This window comes from Leuresthes tenuis, unplaced genomic scaffold (genome assembly GCF_036924035.1).
Source record: "Leuresthes tenuis unplaced genomic scaffold, fLeuTen1.0.hap1 SCAF_12, whole genome shotgun sequence".
Lineage (NCBI taxonomy): Eukaryota > Metazoa > Chordata > Actinopteri > Atheriniformes > Atherinopsidae > Leuresthes > Leuresthes tenuis.
The window spans coordinates 19,187,536-19,201,409 of record NW_027325366.1 but is presented as its reverse complement, the minus strand read 5'-3'; the positions used below and the strand labels follow the sequence as shown (position 1 = coordinate 19,201,409).

At 39.0% G+C, this 13,874-nt stretch overlaps 2 protein-coding genes across 2 annotated transcripts in view; both read right to left on the bottom strand.

The window, feature by feature from the left end:
- ackr3a (atypical chemokine receptor 3a) overlaps positions 1-13,874 on the bottom strand; it is a 124,178-nt gene that overhangs the window by 60,210 nt on the left and 50,094 nt on the right. The window lies entirely within an intron of this gene.
- Positions 390-3,929, bottom strand: LOC140319194 (ribosyldihydronicotinamide dehydrogenase [quinone]-like). The gene is made up of 6 exons (XM_072396794.1): positions 3,899-3,929; positions 1,337-1,510; positions 1,133-1,263; positions 942-1,055; positions 770-871; positions 390-686 (listed from the first exon to the last, which is right to left on the bottom strand). The coding sequence occupies exons 1-6, from the start codon at positions 3,927-3,929 to the stop codon at positions 390-392; spliced, it is 849 nt and encodes a 282-aa protein (XP_072252895.1).

Here is a 13,874-nt window from a genome sequence, read left to right as displayed (position 1 = left end):
ATACATTGAAGTATCACTTTGTAATTTTATTACGTGTGCCTTTGGGTGGACAATAGTTATTGAAATTGCCCCGGAGGAAAGTTCATCTGGTTTTAGCCAATGCCTGTCCCCATTAAGTGCACAAGCCACTAAAATGTTACCCTGCTCTGCTGGTAGCATGTGATCCACACTGGACAATTTTCTAGTTATGTCACACCTTACACTACGGGGAAAAAATTTTTACCATTTACATTTAATTGGTTCATGGCCAGATCTAAGTATCTTTACTGTACAGAAAACCAAGAACAAACCAGTGAGAGTCAAATCCAGGAAGAATTTGAAACCGGGATTCAATTACAGTGTAAATAAACCAGCTTTTATTCAGCACATATGTCAGGACCACACTGTCTTCAGCACCCAGCTTTCATCTGGCTGTGGGGAGGCAGACGCTTGCCCAGGTGGATGCCCACTGTCAGTCCAAACTCCTTGCTGGCATGTTTCTCATGGACATCAGGCTTCAACTGGAAGCCCTTCTCGTCAAAGCTGTCCAAGGGAATGAAGGACAGTGGCTTTTCTTCCAGGAGGCCTTGCAGACGTGTACGCCAGCCCTCCAGCATGCTGGTGCGAGCTTCAGGAGATGCACAAGAGGGAGCCCAGAAAATCTGAGGGGCCAGGACCTGGAAGCCACAGTAGTGAAGGATGCCATTCTGTAGGGGGAAAGTAGGAACTTGTGAGTGTTAATGCTTGGAGTCCAGTTTATTGCAAGTATCCATCTGTGGATAAATAGTACCTGCAGGGGCCACAGTGTGACATTCATGTCTCCATTGATGCCAGTTGGACTGAACATGGATTCAAGAGACCCAGTGGTAAAGGACAGCATGGCCTGCTTGTCCTGAAAAGAGGAATCAAGTTGAGGCCACAGGATCTTTTGACAGCAATACAAACCTTGATTGAGCCCTTACCTTGAAGATCCCCAGGCTGTACCGCTTGTCTTGTGAGAAGGCAAACCCACTTGTGAGCACCCGATCAAACCAGCCCTTCAAGATTCCAGGAACACTGAACCAGTACATGGGGAACTGGGGAGAACAGGCCCACATTTTGTATAAGGAAGGTTTATTGGGTACTACAAGCATTACTGGCACCCAGGTCCTACCTGAAAGATAATGAGGTCTGCCTCAGTAACTTTAGTTTGCTCCTTAGTGATGTCATCCGACAGCCTCCCTTCCTCCCATGCTTGTTGGGTCTCCTTTAAGTAACGAAAGTGTTCAGCGTCCTTCACATCTCCTGTAAAAAGTGGGGTTTGTTAGATTTACAGACCAGTTAAATGTAAGCCTCTTTAATTTGTGTATTGAGACACCTTTGATGTCCTCAGCTGTAGCAGTAGCTTTGAAGTTCATGGCGTACAGGTCGGAGACATCTACTGTGCAGCCTTGAGCGGTCAAAGCCTTCACAGCAGCATCTTTGGCTGCAGCGTTGAATGAGCCAGAGCTCTGGTGAGCATATACGATCAACACTTTCTTTGCTGCCAAGAGAAGAAAGATTAGATTTAGTGTCCATTAGACCAATAATTCACAAAATGCAGCAGTAAACCTTTCATGCAGGTCAAACATAAAGACTTACCCATCCTGACACCTGTTTGCAACTGTGACTGATGAACTGTACACTTAGCTGGCTTAACAAAGTTCATACTGTAACAAAGCCCAACATGCTGTTTTTATACACCCTCCTGGATCAAGCTCTCTCAGGTGCTGTCAATCAGCAATTAAGGTCATCAATCAATCACTTGAACTGGGGGATTATCTCTCATATTAAAAACTGAATGAAAAACTATTTTACATTTTATGTTCTGTAAATTTACTACTTTTTGTATTGCCTGTCAATAATGAGACCATTGTGTGTGCGCGGTCTGTGTTGTTTAAGTCATTGAAGCACAGAAGCAAGTTGTGTGTGTGATAACATATTTCTTTAATCAAATTGATTGTGTAAATCTAATATAGGTGCTAGATGGTGATGTTTAAAAAGAAACAAAGCAGCCAAAAGGGCTACCATGTGGCTTGAGAGGGAGTTAGTTGTTTTATATATGGAAATTAAATGCATAACAATGATCTGATGTCATACATTCATATTTTTTCCTTTTTGTTTGTACTTTGTATTCCTATATTTAATGTTGGTAGGATATAAATATACCCTTTTCATCCTTGCAGAAACAAAATAGGGAAGTTTAGCTGCTTTACCTGATTAAAATGTCCCTGTAAAACCACACAAAACCACAGTGGTCTGAGCTGAAGACATCATTTCACTGTCAGACTCGTTGCACATCTCAACGACAAAAGTCTTCTCACATTTCGCCACAAGATGGCGACAGTGCACGGGTACCGTTGAAGCCAAAATTTTGATTTAATGCAGTGTCTGGTTTAATTGCAAACTGTTAATATCCAATTTGAGTGATAGCCCCCCCAGATGGCGAGACATTAATTGCAGCAGTATATTGATGGAACATAATGATTGTAAAGCATGCAAATGGCAACCTTTTACAGATTAATGTTGCTGATCTAATCACCAGGATGACCCTGACCAAACAGAGCTGCAGGATTTACTGTGAGACTTTTGGCACCGCTACCTGGCAGGGACGCAAAGTGTGCGGTGTTCCAACACTCTGGTGTAGATTCAAGGGGAATTACTTTAACCATTTATTTCTCATTCCTGGAAAGGAGCCTAAAATTAAAACTTACCATTTGTGTTCATCTTGAGCCTTTTAGATATTCTCAAATACCTTAAGCAAGTACTCAATCTTAATCATCATAACTAAGGGATCAAATGCAGAGAATTGTCCTTGGTTAGATGAAAAATAGATGAATAAATCTAAATTAAAAATTTCATGCAATATCACTGATCCTGACACCATTTAACTGCAGCTACTGTATGAGATTACTTTAAACCTGGACACTAAATATTAAGTGACACAAACGTTCCCTTAAATCTAAATTCATACCATTTGAAAGTAATTTTGATATGAGTCGATGACTTTCTGAATTATATGTGGCACAGACGAAATTAAGTAAGTTCTTTAAAACTATGGTTATTCAGAAACTTGTTCTGTAGTTTGTACAAATCCACTACAGAGCAGCATTTACAGTTCTGCAGGAAATTTGAAACACGGTAGATCACATAGACTGCTCAAAACAAGTGTCGCCTGCTTAAATTGTTCACAAATCGATAACATCACATTACAAAACATATGTCACATTTAATATCCGGTGCCTTCAGCATTGCATGAAAACGTCTGACTCAACTTTCCTGAACTTTCTTCAACTCTTTCAGCTTTTTGGATGTTTTCTTAGGAATGGCCCAGAGGGAATAAGTGGTTGAATGCTGATGCAAGGCATTTGGTCCACTTGACACAAAATTTGGCTTCTAATAACTTTAACTGATTTTTCAGTACATCAAATCCTGTATGTCACAGCTGCCACCCACTCAACTAAAGAAGCTCATTGCTGCTAATTCACTCCAAATCAATGGGAGACTGTGGCTAAAACATGGTAGGAGGAAACAACATGAAAACTTTTCTCAGTTTTCATTCTGAATATCTCGTGGTCTGTGTTTTTGTGTTTCTTAGTTTAAGTAATAGTTTGTACTTTTGTTTATTTTGTCATCTGCAGTCTCCTTGCTTCCTGTTTTATTTTGTAGGGTGTTCCTCCCCGTGTATTCTGTTGAATTTGACTCCCTTTTTGTATCACACCTGGTCTCTATTAATAATTAGCACTCACCTGTCTTTGATTCCCTCGTCACTCCCTCAGTATTTTGTCTCCTGGTTTTCTGTTGTCATCTGTGGCATCGTTGCAGCGTGTTTGCTGTGGAGCACAACAATGTGCCTGCTACCTGTGGTTGCTGCGCTCTCCAGTGTTTCTTTAAATAAGACCTTCAGCCACCAGCTCCAGAGTCTCATCCATGCCTGCTATCTCCACCACTTGTGACAGAATAACTATATTTAATTACAGAGATCAAGAGAGGAAGTTAAATTTTTGTCTTACCTTTAGTTTCACAAAATCGTGTTGGTTTCTATTTCAATTGATGCCACAATACCAGATGTCACTGTGTTCTAAGAACTCTGTGTTGCATGTTCTGACCTCTTTAATTTGAGGTCAGAAGCATAAAATATATACATGTATTTTTTTATGTACACTGACTCTGTTTTGGCTCGTTTGCATTTGTCTGTTCTTATTTCATATCAATGAATCGCACACAGTTCAGGGATCTGTGGCTCACTGTCTCCAGGCAGTCCCAAAGTACACATCTTCTCTTATGAGATGCAAAAGCAAGAGAAATAATTGGAGAACATTGAAGCTGTATGTTTGTAAATTTTGTGCACTACTGCTCAAAATGGAACATCTATCCAAGTGTATCACAATGACTCAAATCACGGAGCAAATTGTATCCTCCTACCTGTCATGTCTGACTTTTGGTTTTATTATTTTAAGTCCATCAAAGGCCCTCTTTGTACAGAAACCTTTAAAAGCAAGTCAAGTGATCCATTTTCTAAAACTGATTTGACTTGTTTCTTGTATTATGCAGAAATATAGAAAAAATATACAGTCAAAATCTTTTTTCTTTAAATTCACAGATTAAAAAAAATCAAGAATTTGGAAGGCAGACCTCATTAGCTTTAAGGAACTCCACACGTTAATATGTAAGATGCAGTGAAATCTAGTTGTGAGGGTGCGGATTATCTTATTGCCTCATTCTGCACTTCCAAGTCTGTATGTGGAACGAAATGGAAACTATTAGATAAACATGACTTAAACCAGCCCAATGCTGTTCCTTTGGTCCCGATACCATGTTCAAACTGTTGCAATAAGATAGAAACAATTAGGTATCCTTTTTGCAAACAGATCGCACTAAATGTATCAAATTGGAGCTTTAACACACAACACAGGCTATTTAAAAAAGACAAAGCAAATGAATCACCAGTATTTTCTTTGTCAGTTCATTCTTGAGGCTGTTGCATTCCTGTCATTTCATTTCATGATGTATAGTGCCTAATGCTGCCCTATTTAGGGACAATTTGCATTTTTTAACCTTGAAGTATTACGTACGTAATTGCTCTGGGTCAGAGAGTGCTGCATTTTTAATGTCAGTGTATTCACATCGCCCTCTCAAACTCCTTCTGCACTGTTCTTTACATGACAATAAATCACTCATTGTGTATTTGTCAGCTGAAGAAGGGTTTCCCGCACTGAAATCCCCGCAGGCAGCATAATGAAGAGATGCTCACTGAATTGTGACAGCTGCGAGACCGAGTAACACTGTTAAGAGAGCTGATGACTGACAAATCTTGTGCATTTCTCTTTTTATGTTGCAGCTCGGGAATGTACTGAGATTCTGAAAAAATCTTTCAAACCAAAGTAGAACATTTACATGCATGGCTCTCCACTGTTCAATAAGTGCCCCAAAGGGGTTACAAGCAGGTGTCTTCCATGTTGTGTCTGTTTACCGGTTGTAGGAACAAATAACAAAAGTGAAGTGGTTCTTTTAGTTTTAGGGAGATGACTGTCAGATTTGAATTTTCTGTGCTCCCCAGAGTTATTTACAGATGTGCAATATATCAATCTAACAATTAAATCGTGTCCCAGTCTGTTTTCTGCTTCCCCTTTCATTGAAATGGTTCTTTCAGTTATTATAACCTTTTTAATTACGCAGACAAGCCTAAAAGCAAAAAAAAAAAAAAAAATGAACAGACAAACAAATTGGAATTAAATCTGTGAAACAGATAAAACATGCTACCGGTTAGATAATTTCTTTGTTTTATTGTTTATGAACTCAGGAGATGTACACAGGATTAAATTACACTACGAGTGCAAAACATAATTATGGTACCTCTTTATAGTGTGCGTTAGAAATTTTTTGCTGTTTTTTCTTCTCATTACAGTCTTGGCATTTTGTCAGTTTGGAAGGAGTAATGTTTTGAGTTAAAAAAGAATACTATTTCTGAACAATTTAAATGAAATCCAGTCACTGTTGTTATTGTTTTATATTCAGACTAAATTATCCCCAGCAGTCATCATAGCCCTGTGAAGCTATGCCAGCTCATGTGGTGACAAATATAATTTGTAAATGTAAACTACTCCATATTTTACTGATCATTTAAAGCTGATGTTTTTTGTCCAAAAAATGGTTGCGTAACTGGTAGTGCTTAAATTTTTCTTCTTAGCTAATGTCCAGACTGGCCTTTTGCAGTCATATTCATATTACCATGTTAATATTTATGACTCAGCACACAGAAAAGCTTGAATAAACTACCATATCTAGCTATCCCGCTGTTGCCACGGTGACAAGGTTGAACATGAGATTCCGAGTCGGCGGAAAACTTATATGACAGGAACAGATAAACAGACAGAGAGGACTCAGGGAGGAAGTCAGAAAAGAAAGGCTCAAAAATGGTGTGAATATCTGAATAGCTAATTTACACCTCCGGTGTGTGGGATTGTTTGATTACACCTGGGTTACAGAGGATGACAAATAGACTTTCAAAATGATTATTAGACCATCATGCATGCGAACAATATAAGCGCAATGTGACAACTTTTTCATCATTCCAACACAAACGTCAAACAAACCTTGACACAAAGTTCGAATTTAGCAAAATATTTTAACAAATGTGTGTTGGTGTCATTTATGTGAGCATGTGCACGGATCTATAAGAGGAGATGAAAATGTGAGGCTCTGTCCTTTAAACAGATGGTGTCTAAACTGAGACAGATGATGAGTTAAACCCAGACGAGCCCGGTGGACAAGGAGAAGAACACAAGGGAGAATGCATAAGGGAAGTGGAGTCCTCAAGCAACGCAGTATGAAAACATGAGATCCTACAGAATTGGAAGTTGTTGCTTTCTGAATGCTGCTCATACATGTATGAATGTGAGTCATATTTCACATTGAGTCAAGATGTTTTCTGATCTAGATGCCTGTGCAGCATTTGGAAATAAGAGGGATGATTAAAAATGATGCCAGATGTGAGAGACACCCCTGCACTATGAAGTTGAAGCTCTGACAGATGTGGAGGAATCTGCTGTTTCCTCTTTGCAATAAAGCTGTGAGAAACAAGTTACATAACTAGCATTTTGTATTTTGATTTATTCATTATAGCTGAGACACAGTGATCAACTCAGCTGCTTTTTCAGATTTTTTTTTTTAAGTAAACTGCATGTCTTCCACCAGCATTAAAGTACATAGGAAAAGTTAAACTGCTTATTCCCCCATATCAGTCACTGCTGTTTGACTTTAGTTCTAAACTTTGCACTTTCATTGAGTTTTTGGTGAAGTTAAGCGAGCAAAAGTACTTGTTTGTACAAGTTTAGAATTTTGCTCAATGTAACAGTTAAAGGTGAACTAAACAGAAATGCAATGATATGCTCTACTTTTTTTGCCCTGTATATTTCTAAAGTCTGATTTACGTATGATTTAAAACCCTTTAATGTGATACTGTATCTAGTTTCAAGGATTAAATTGTAAGTGGTTTCTCTATCTATCGAGGCTTTGAACAACACCTCCAGCCCACCACAATACACAACCTCATAACCAATCAAATATCTACGTGAATCTAACCAGACAGAAGAAATGCTAAGAAAAGGCTGCTTTTATCTTCTCAAATCCATCAAGTACTCTCCAAGAGGGTCAACAAATATTAAAGTTTACAGACATAACAATCCCTGGACTACATCGTTCACCATATGCATATCTTTCTTGTGATGAGCAGCATATCGACGTCATTTCCCAGTTGTCAAGACAGAAATTGTCCCATGTGGCTTGAAGGGAATGATAATCATGTTAGCCATATGCCAAGGCTTTCGCAGTGACTGCACATGATCCCCATTGAGCATTTATGGTGCCATTTTTAACAGGGTGCATAGAAATATCTCCAACCATCAACTCAAAGGTGGACGCCTTTTGGTGATTTACTCACAGTGATTCTGTTAGTATTGATTAGCAGTGATATTTCTCTCTTAGACATGAGCGGAGAGAGAGAGAAACAATGCTGTATCGACACAGCAGAAGATAAAAATGAATTCAAGATTGTAGGCTTTATCAGTGCTGGATCTCAGTTTTTGTTTTCAATCAGATGCCGTGTTGAGGCCAGATTGAAAAAAGACTAAAATGCCACAACCTGCGACACTTCACAGAACTGCTGAATGGTGAGTATGCTCGCTGGGTTCTCCCAGCAGCCTTACGCTGCATTCCATTCACCTTGAAAGTTGGAACTCAGTGCTGGGAATGATGTCACACCTGAGTTGGCCATTGTTCCGACTGCAACTTGGAAACATGTTCCCTGAAAGAGGTTTGGTTGTGCCAAAAGTGTGACAGATGTGTGGACCTAAAATTGCATTTAAAAACCGTACATCATAAACAAGCTGTGAAATATTTGCCATGTTTAAGAAATGCGCTTTTCCCTTTTAACGCATCTTCAGGCAGTTTTTGCACACTTATTTATTTATTTGTCATTTATTTATTTGTTAAATGTCATAAAGCTCTTTGCAAACATTTTAGATTTTTCTTTCCTCACTGAACGCAACAAGTATTAATGATAATAAAAGCTAATAACTCATTTAACCCATGAAACATACAAAAAAATCCTGTGGCACTAGCTCCAGTTTTTGTAATTATGTGCCAGAATTCTCATTTTAAGGGGACAATTAGGAAAAGACAAACAGCCGCCATATCTTTCGGCTCCATGTTTTGGAATTAGGATCAAAACGATTTGCATTCAACTTGTAAATATCAAGCACAGCACAGCAGGGAAAACAGGCCTTTTTGAAGTACAGTGTTAGATGAGGATTTACATAATTTATGGAAACAAAAATAAACCACTGAACATTTCAGATTCTTACAGTCTGCGTCACCATAAAGTATCTCACTGTATAACACCAGGCTGTGGATGTGAACTCACATGTTCTTTTGCTCTTCTTAAACTGCCGGGAATGACGTCACACTTGAGTTGACCAAGTTCCAATTCCAAGTTAGAAAACCTGAAGGATTTGCACATTGATGTGCTGAGTAAGCTACCTATTAAAAGCAATACAACTTGACAACAACGCTACACAGTGGTTTTCACACACAAACACTGCAGGAACATGTTCCCTGAAGGAGGTTTGATCGTACTGTATGTGCGACTGATTTTACGAGACACAAACTGACAGAGGTGTTCAGGAACACTTTATTACTGCAACTATCATCACCTTTTATGCTCAGGGCGGCAGTGCTGGATTTTGCAGTTTGGGGGCGTTTATTTTCCTCCCTCTGTCCAAATTCTTTCTGACTTCGGGTGACATTCTTGTAGATTTTTTTTCATCTGGAATCTTTGAAATTCCAACATCTGATTTCACTTGATACGCTCCATCATACTGCCTTCCAGTTCATTCAGAAGTGCCAAAGTTTATAACCTTTACACAGTGAGTGGACAGGGACCCGTCAGAGGGCACTCAAATTTCAATGGGGTCAGTGCCCCTCAGACTCTATCTCTAGATCCGACCACAGGGTTATATTTCTAGAGTCATAGTTTGACAGATCTATAATGTATTGAAATATGTGTTGATCTTTGAGATGCTCTCAATCCGTCAGTGAACTCTGATGGCATTTGACAGGTTATGACTGAAATAAATCATGGTCTACTGATCAGCCTCTTTTACTGGACCTTTAATGTCCCGATATGAGTCATTCTTTCATAAAAAATGTGATTGTTTGTGTTGTTTTAAGTTGTTATTTAGTGTTCAAGTGTTTCACATCGTTTAATTTATTCATTGAATATCTATTTATAATAGTCTATGCAAACAAATCTGACTAAGAGCTGTTTTACCTGTTGATAACAAACATGAGATGGAGATCTTTGGGCTGCAAACATTCGTTCATCATCCTGCTGTGCTTGTCATTTCACCTCAGCTTTATGGAGAGATAGGGGTGTTTCCATGCACACACACAGGCAAGGCTGGGTGGAATAAAAGCGGCACATGGGCAGTCTGGGGATGTTGCTACAGAAGCAGGTACTGAGGTGGAACAACAAGATGAGGATCATTCACCTAAATCGAAGTTAGTTACACCTAAATTCAATTTAAATTACAACCAAGACACCGTTAACCTTGATGAAGAGGCCACTTTAACTGCCAGTTACCTGAACTGACTGTTTATTGATCCATTTGGAATATTTGCTGTTCCCCAGTTGTTTAAACCTGTTTGAATGTCCAAGGTGAGTTAGATTTTGACCTTTTTCTCTTATCTTTACCCTGCAGTCGTTCTATCTGATGCAGTTTTCTTTTTTTTTTGCTCGCTTTCAGGGTGTTTGAAAAATAAATCAAAATACATCTCGTGTTTGCTGGTTGACTACATAAAACGTTCGCTGCATGAAAACAAGACGTCACATCACCAATGCGGGCTTTACAGTAGAATACGTCTTTTAAAGAAGCAACGCCTAGTGATTGGAGACCTCTCTTGTTTTTGAGATATTAAGATCCGGTTTGTTTGTTTCCTTGGCTGTTAATGTTGTCGTGTCGTTGTTGATTCAGCACCTCGGACAGCGTCTGTCACTACAAGCAACAGCTCTGCACATCTTCTTCCACTGAGGGGCAGCACAATTCTTTCACATTTGTTTTGTGTGTGTGTGTGTGCAAATGTTGTTTTAAGATATTTTGCAAACACGAACCAATTTTCTTACATTTGCTTCAAAGCTGTGCACGTGATGCATCATTAAAATGGTCCTCTCTCGGCTGTTTAGTCGTTACGTTTGAAACAGTTTTCACCAAAACTTCAACGTGTTTCTTCAGGAGATTGAAGAGTGTGGTCGGGAATACGATGCTTAGCTGTGGCCAACAGGAACCTGACCTCCCCTGGGGACAAACAGACAATGAGACCTTTCTGCGTGGGTCCATGCCGTCCGAGCGAGTGGATGGAGAGGACGGGACGCACCCCAAAGAGGAGAAGAGGCGCAGGAGACGCGCTACAGCAAAATATCGATCTGCTCACGCCTCCAGAGAGCGGGTCCGAGTAGTGACCTTCAACGTGGCCTTTGCTGAGCTGAGAAAACTTCTCCCGACTCTCCCACCTGGCAAAAGGTTGTCCAAGATTGAAATCTTGCGACTTGCGATTTGTTACATCTCCTACCTCAAGAGCGTGCTGGATGTTTAGGCTGTGAAGACAAACGGCTTAGAATGGATGACAGTAAAAAAAACAACACGAATTAAACAACTGTAAAGCAAATCACAAGATTTGAAGAAATCATCTTTCAGAGGGGGTTTTATGAGGCCAGTGGATTATCCACTACACAGACGCTGCTGCTTTTACGGCCTTTGGTTATTAGGCCTTTCTCCCAATGGGGTTCAGCAAGACTAAATATTTACCTTCGACATATGAATGAAAAGTAACAGTGATCTTCTTGAAACTTTTGTATATTTATGAGCCAGCCGGCTAATCATTACTTGATCTTAAAGTTGCTGCTCGGGTGTCCTGTTTGCACCAAACTGTAAACATATTCATTTCACCTGCAAAAAATATAATCTAATTTAATTATCTAATTTTTCATATATATTGTAAAGTATGTCATAAAGCTCCTTGCAAATGTTCAAATCTTTCTAAACTGAAGATAAAAGATAAAAACAAAGTACAAATTCAGAAACAAACAGAACATCCAGTGACACTAGCTCCAGTTTTCAAAATCATGTGCCAGAATTCACATTTCGAGCGATAATAAAGAAAAGACAAACAGCCTCCATATTGTTTGGCTCCATGTTTTGGAATTAGGGTCAAAATCATTTGTAAGACATTTGCATTCAGCTTGTAAATATCAAAGCGACACAGCAGGGAAAACAGGCCTTTTGAAGTACAAGTGTTGGAGGAATATTTACATCATTTATGGAAAGAAAATTAAACCTCTGAACATTTGAGGTTGTGACATTCTATATCGTAGTAAAACAGTAAAACATCTTAATGTATAAGACCAGGCTGTGGATGTGAACTCACGTGTTCTTTTGCTTTTCCTCTCCATTAGTCAGAGGCCACATGCACTCCTACTATCATCCCTTTATGTGAATCTCTGCTGTGTAATGTGACCCAAGGGGCTTGAGGTATTGTTCATGCCCACTCCAGCAGCAAGAGTGACAGCCTTTTGTCTACACACTGCACATTATACACGCTACACACTGATCCACACACTGGATACAGTCACCATGTCCATTTCTACTGAAAGGAGAGTCTGATATCGGATTTTAAGATCATACAAGTCGGGAACTTTTTTAAATTTGTGTGTTGATGGTGATGAAGGTGATGTTTTTATGCAGAACCAAGAGGTGTTTTAAATATTGTCTCTAAAAATTAGGATACACAGATGCTGACTATATCTTATTTAGTATGTGAAAATGTCTGATGTTATTCTGGACTATGTGTTTGTATGTATGACTGTATGCTTGCAAAGGCAATACTTTCTGCACATAGTTTGGTAAACATTTAGGATATCAGAAATTGTTTTTTAGAAGGATCAACACTGCCATCTGATGGTGTCTCACAGAGAAAGATTTCAACATGTTCCTTGCACAGGTTGTCTATTGTTTAAAGAGGCTTTTTCAGAAAACACAGGCCCTATTCATAGTGTATGTTTGAGACTTATCTTAGAATCTTTGTTACACAAAATGGCCATATGTTCTGCTGGGTTATTTTAGACTTTCAGATGTGTTTCTGGTCCTCTTGGCCTACACTCCCAGTTTGAATGCCTCTCATGGCTTTTACTGTGTCACCTTACCTTGTACAGGTAAAATTATCTAAGATATACATGCATATCTTAGATATGCTTTTGCCCTGGGTGGAGGGCTAATGCTTTACTCAAGGTTACAGCTGAATGTATTTGTGTTGTTTTTGACCATTGATGCAGTAAAGTAGATATAGATGACCAGTCTTGAACCCCTCTTTTTTCCTTGAACCATGGTCCTTCTTGTTCTTTGTTTCCAGGGTCCATAAGTGACCTCTTTCATAACAGTGAAAAATGACCTTTTGCCTCACATTTTCTTCTGCCTCATGTAGGTGGAAATGGAATGCTGGATGGCATTTTTACCCAGCGAAGAAGCTATTTGTGGCTGGCACAAACCTTTTAAACTATTTCTTCAGGAATTATGGGAGTATGTGTATTTCACAGTCTCTCGTGGGTTATAGAAACAGAATTTCCAGCGTTATAAAACTACATCTCTGCCGTGACACTCTGGAATCACAGTACTGGTCCTGCAGGTGTTGGACCCCCGTTATCCCCACTTTTCTATCTCCCCCATTCTCTAACAAAGCTGGTATATCAGTCGGCAACAAGATAATACACAAATTAAATTCTGAGTGGGGAGCATCAGATATGCAAGCAAAAACCATTTTGAAGAGAATTTTCTTTATCCATAATGAACCAAAATGTAATGTCTACAAATATGCATTTATTTAACCTAAAAACTCATTGAAATAGTTGCAAATTGGGAGAAACACTCTCTAACTAACAGAGGTGTAGCAGTGGAGGTGCATGCACACTGTAACCTCCTCATCACACCCTCTTTAAGTTGAACACTGACTCTGATTACTCATTTTACAAGTTAATAACTTTATTTATTTATTGTTATAAATAATAAATGGAATAAGTGATTACATCTGAATAGATTCTTCATGGTTTAAGACAATGATTTTCAAAATGTATGGCTGCACACCCCTGGGGGTCTCGAAGCATTTTCATGGGAGGCTTGGTGAATGGAGGTGAGGAATATTACATTAGTTATGAAAATAAGAACTTATACATTTGTGATGTGGTGAAAGAGCTCATATGCATTGATTTGGGGGAAATTAGGATTTTCTTATTCAAAGAAAGCAATAAATACTTATATACTAAATACTTG

What these genes read in the sequence shown, in the direction of transcription:
- LOC140319194 (XM_072396794.1), bottom strand. Translation starts at nt 3,929, where the DNA reads ATGGATGAGACTCTGGAGCTGGTGGCTGAAG. An exon ending in TACAGCTGAGGACATCAAAG is followed by an intron (nt 1,264 to 1,336) that starts GTGTCTCAATAC and finishes CACTTTTTACAG; the next exon opens with GAGATGTGAAGGACGCTGAA. An exon ending in ACAGCCTGGGGATCTTCAAG is followed by an intron (nt 872 to 941) that starts GTAAGGGCTCAA and finishes TCCTCTTTTCAG; the next exon opens with GACAAGCAGGCCATGCTGTC.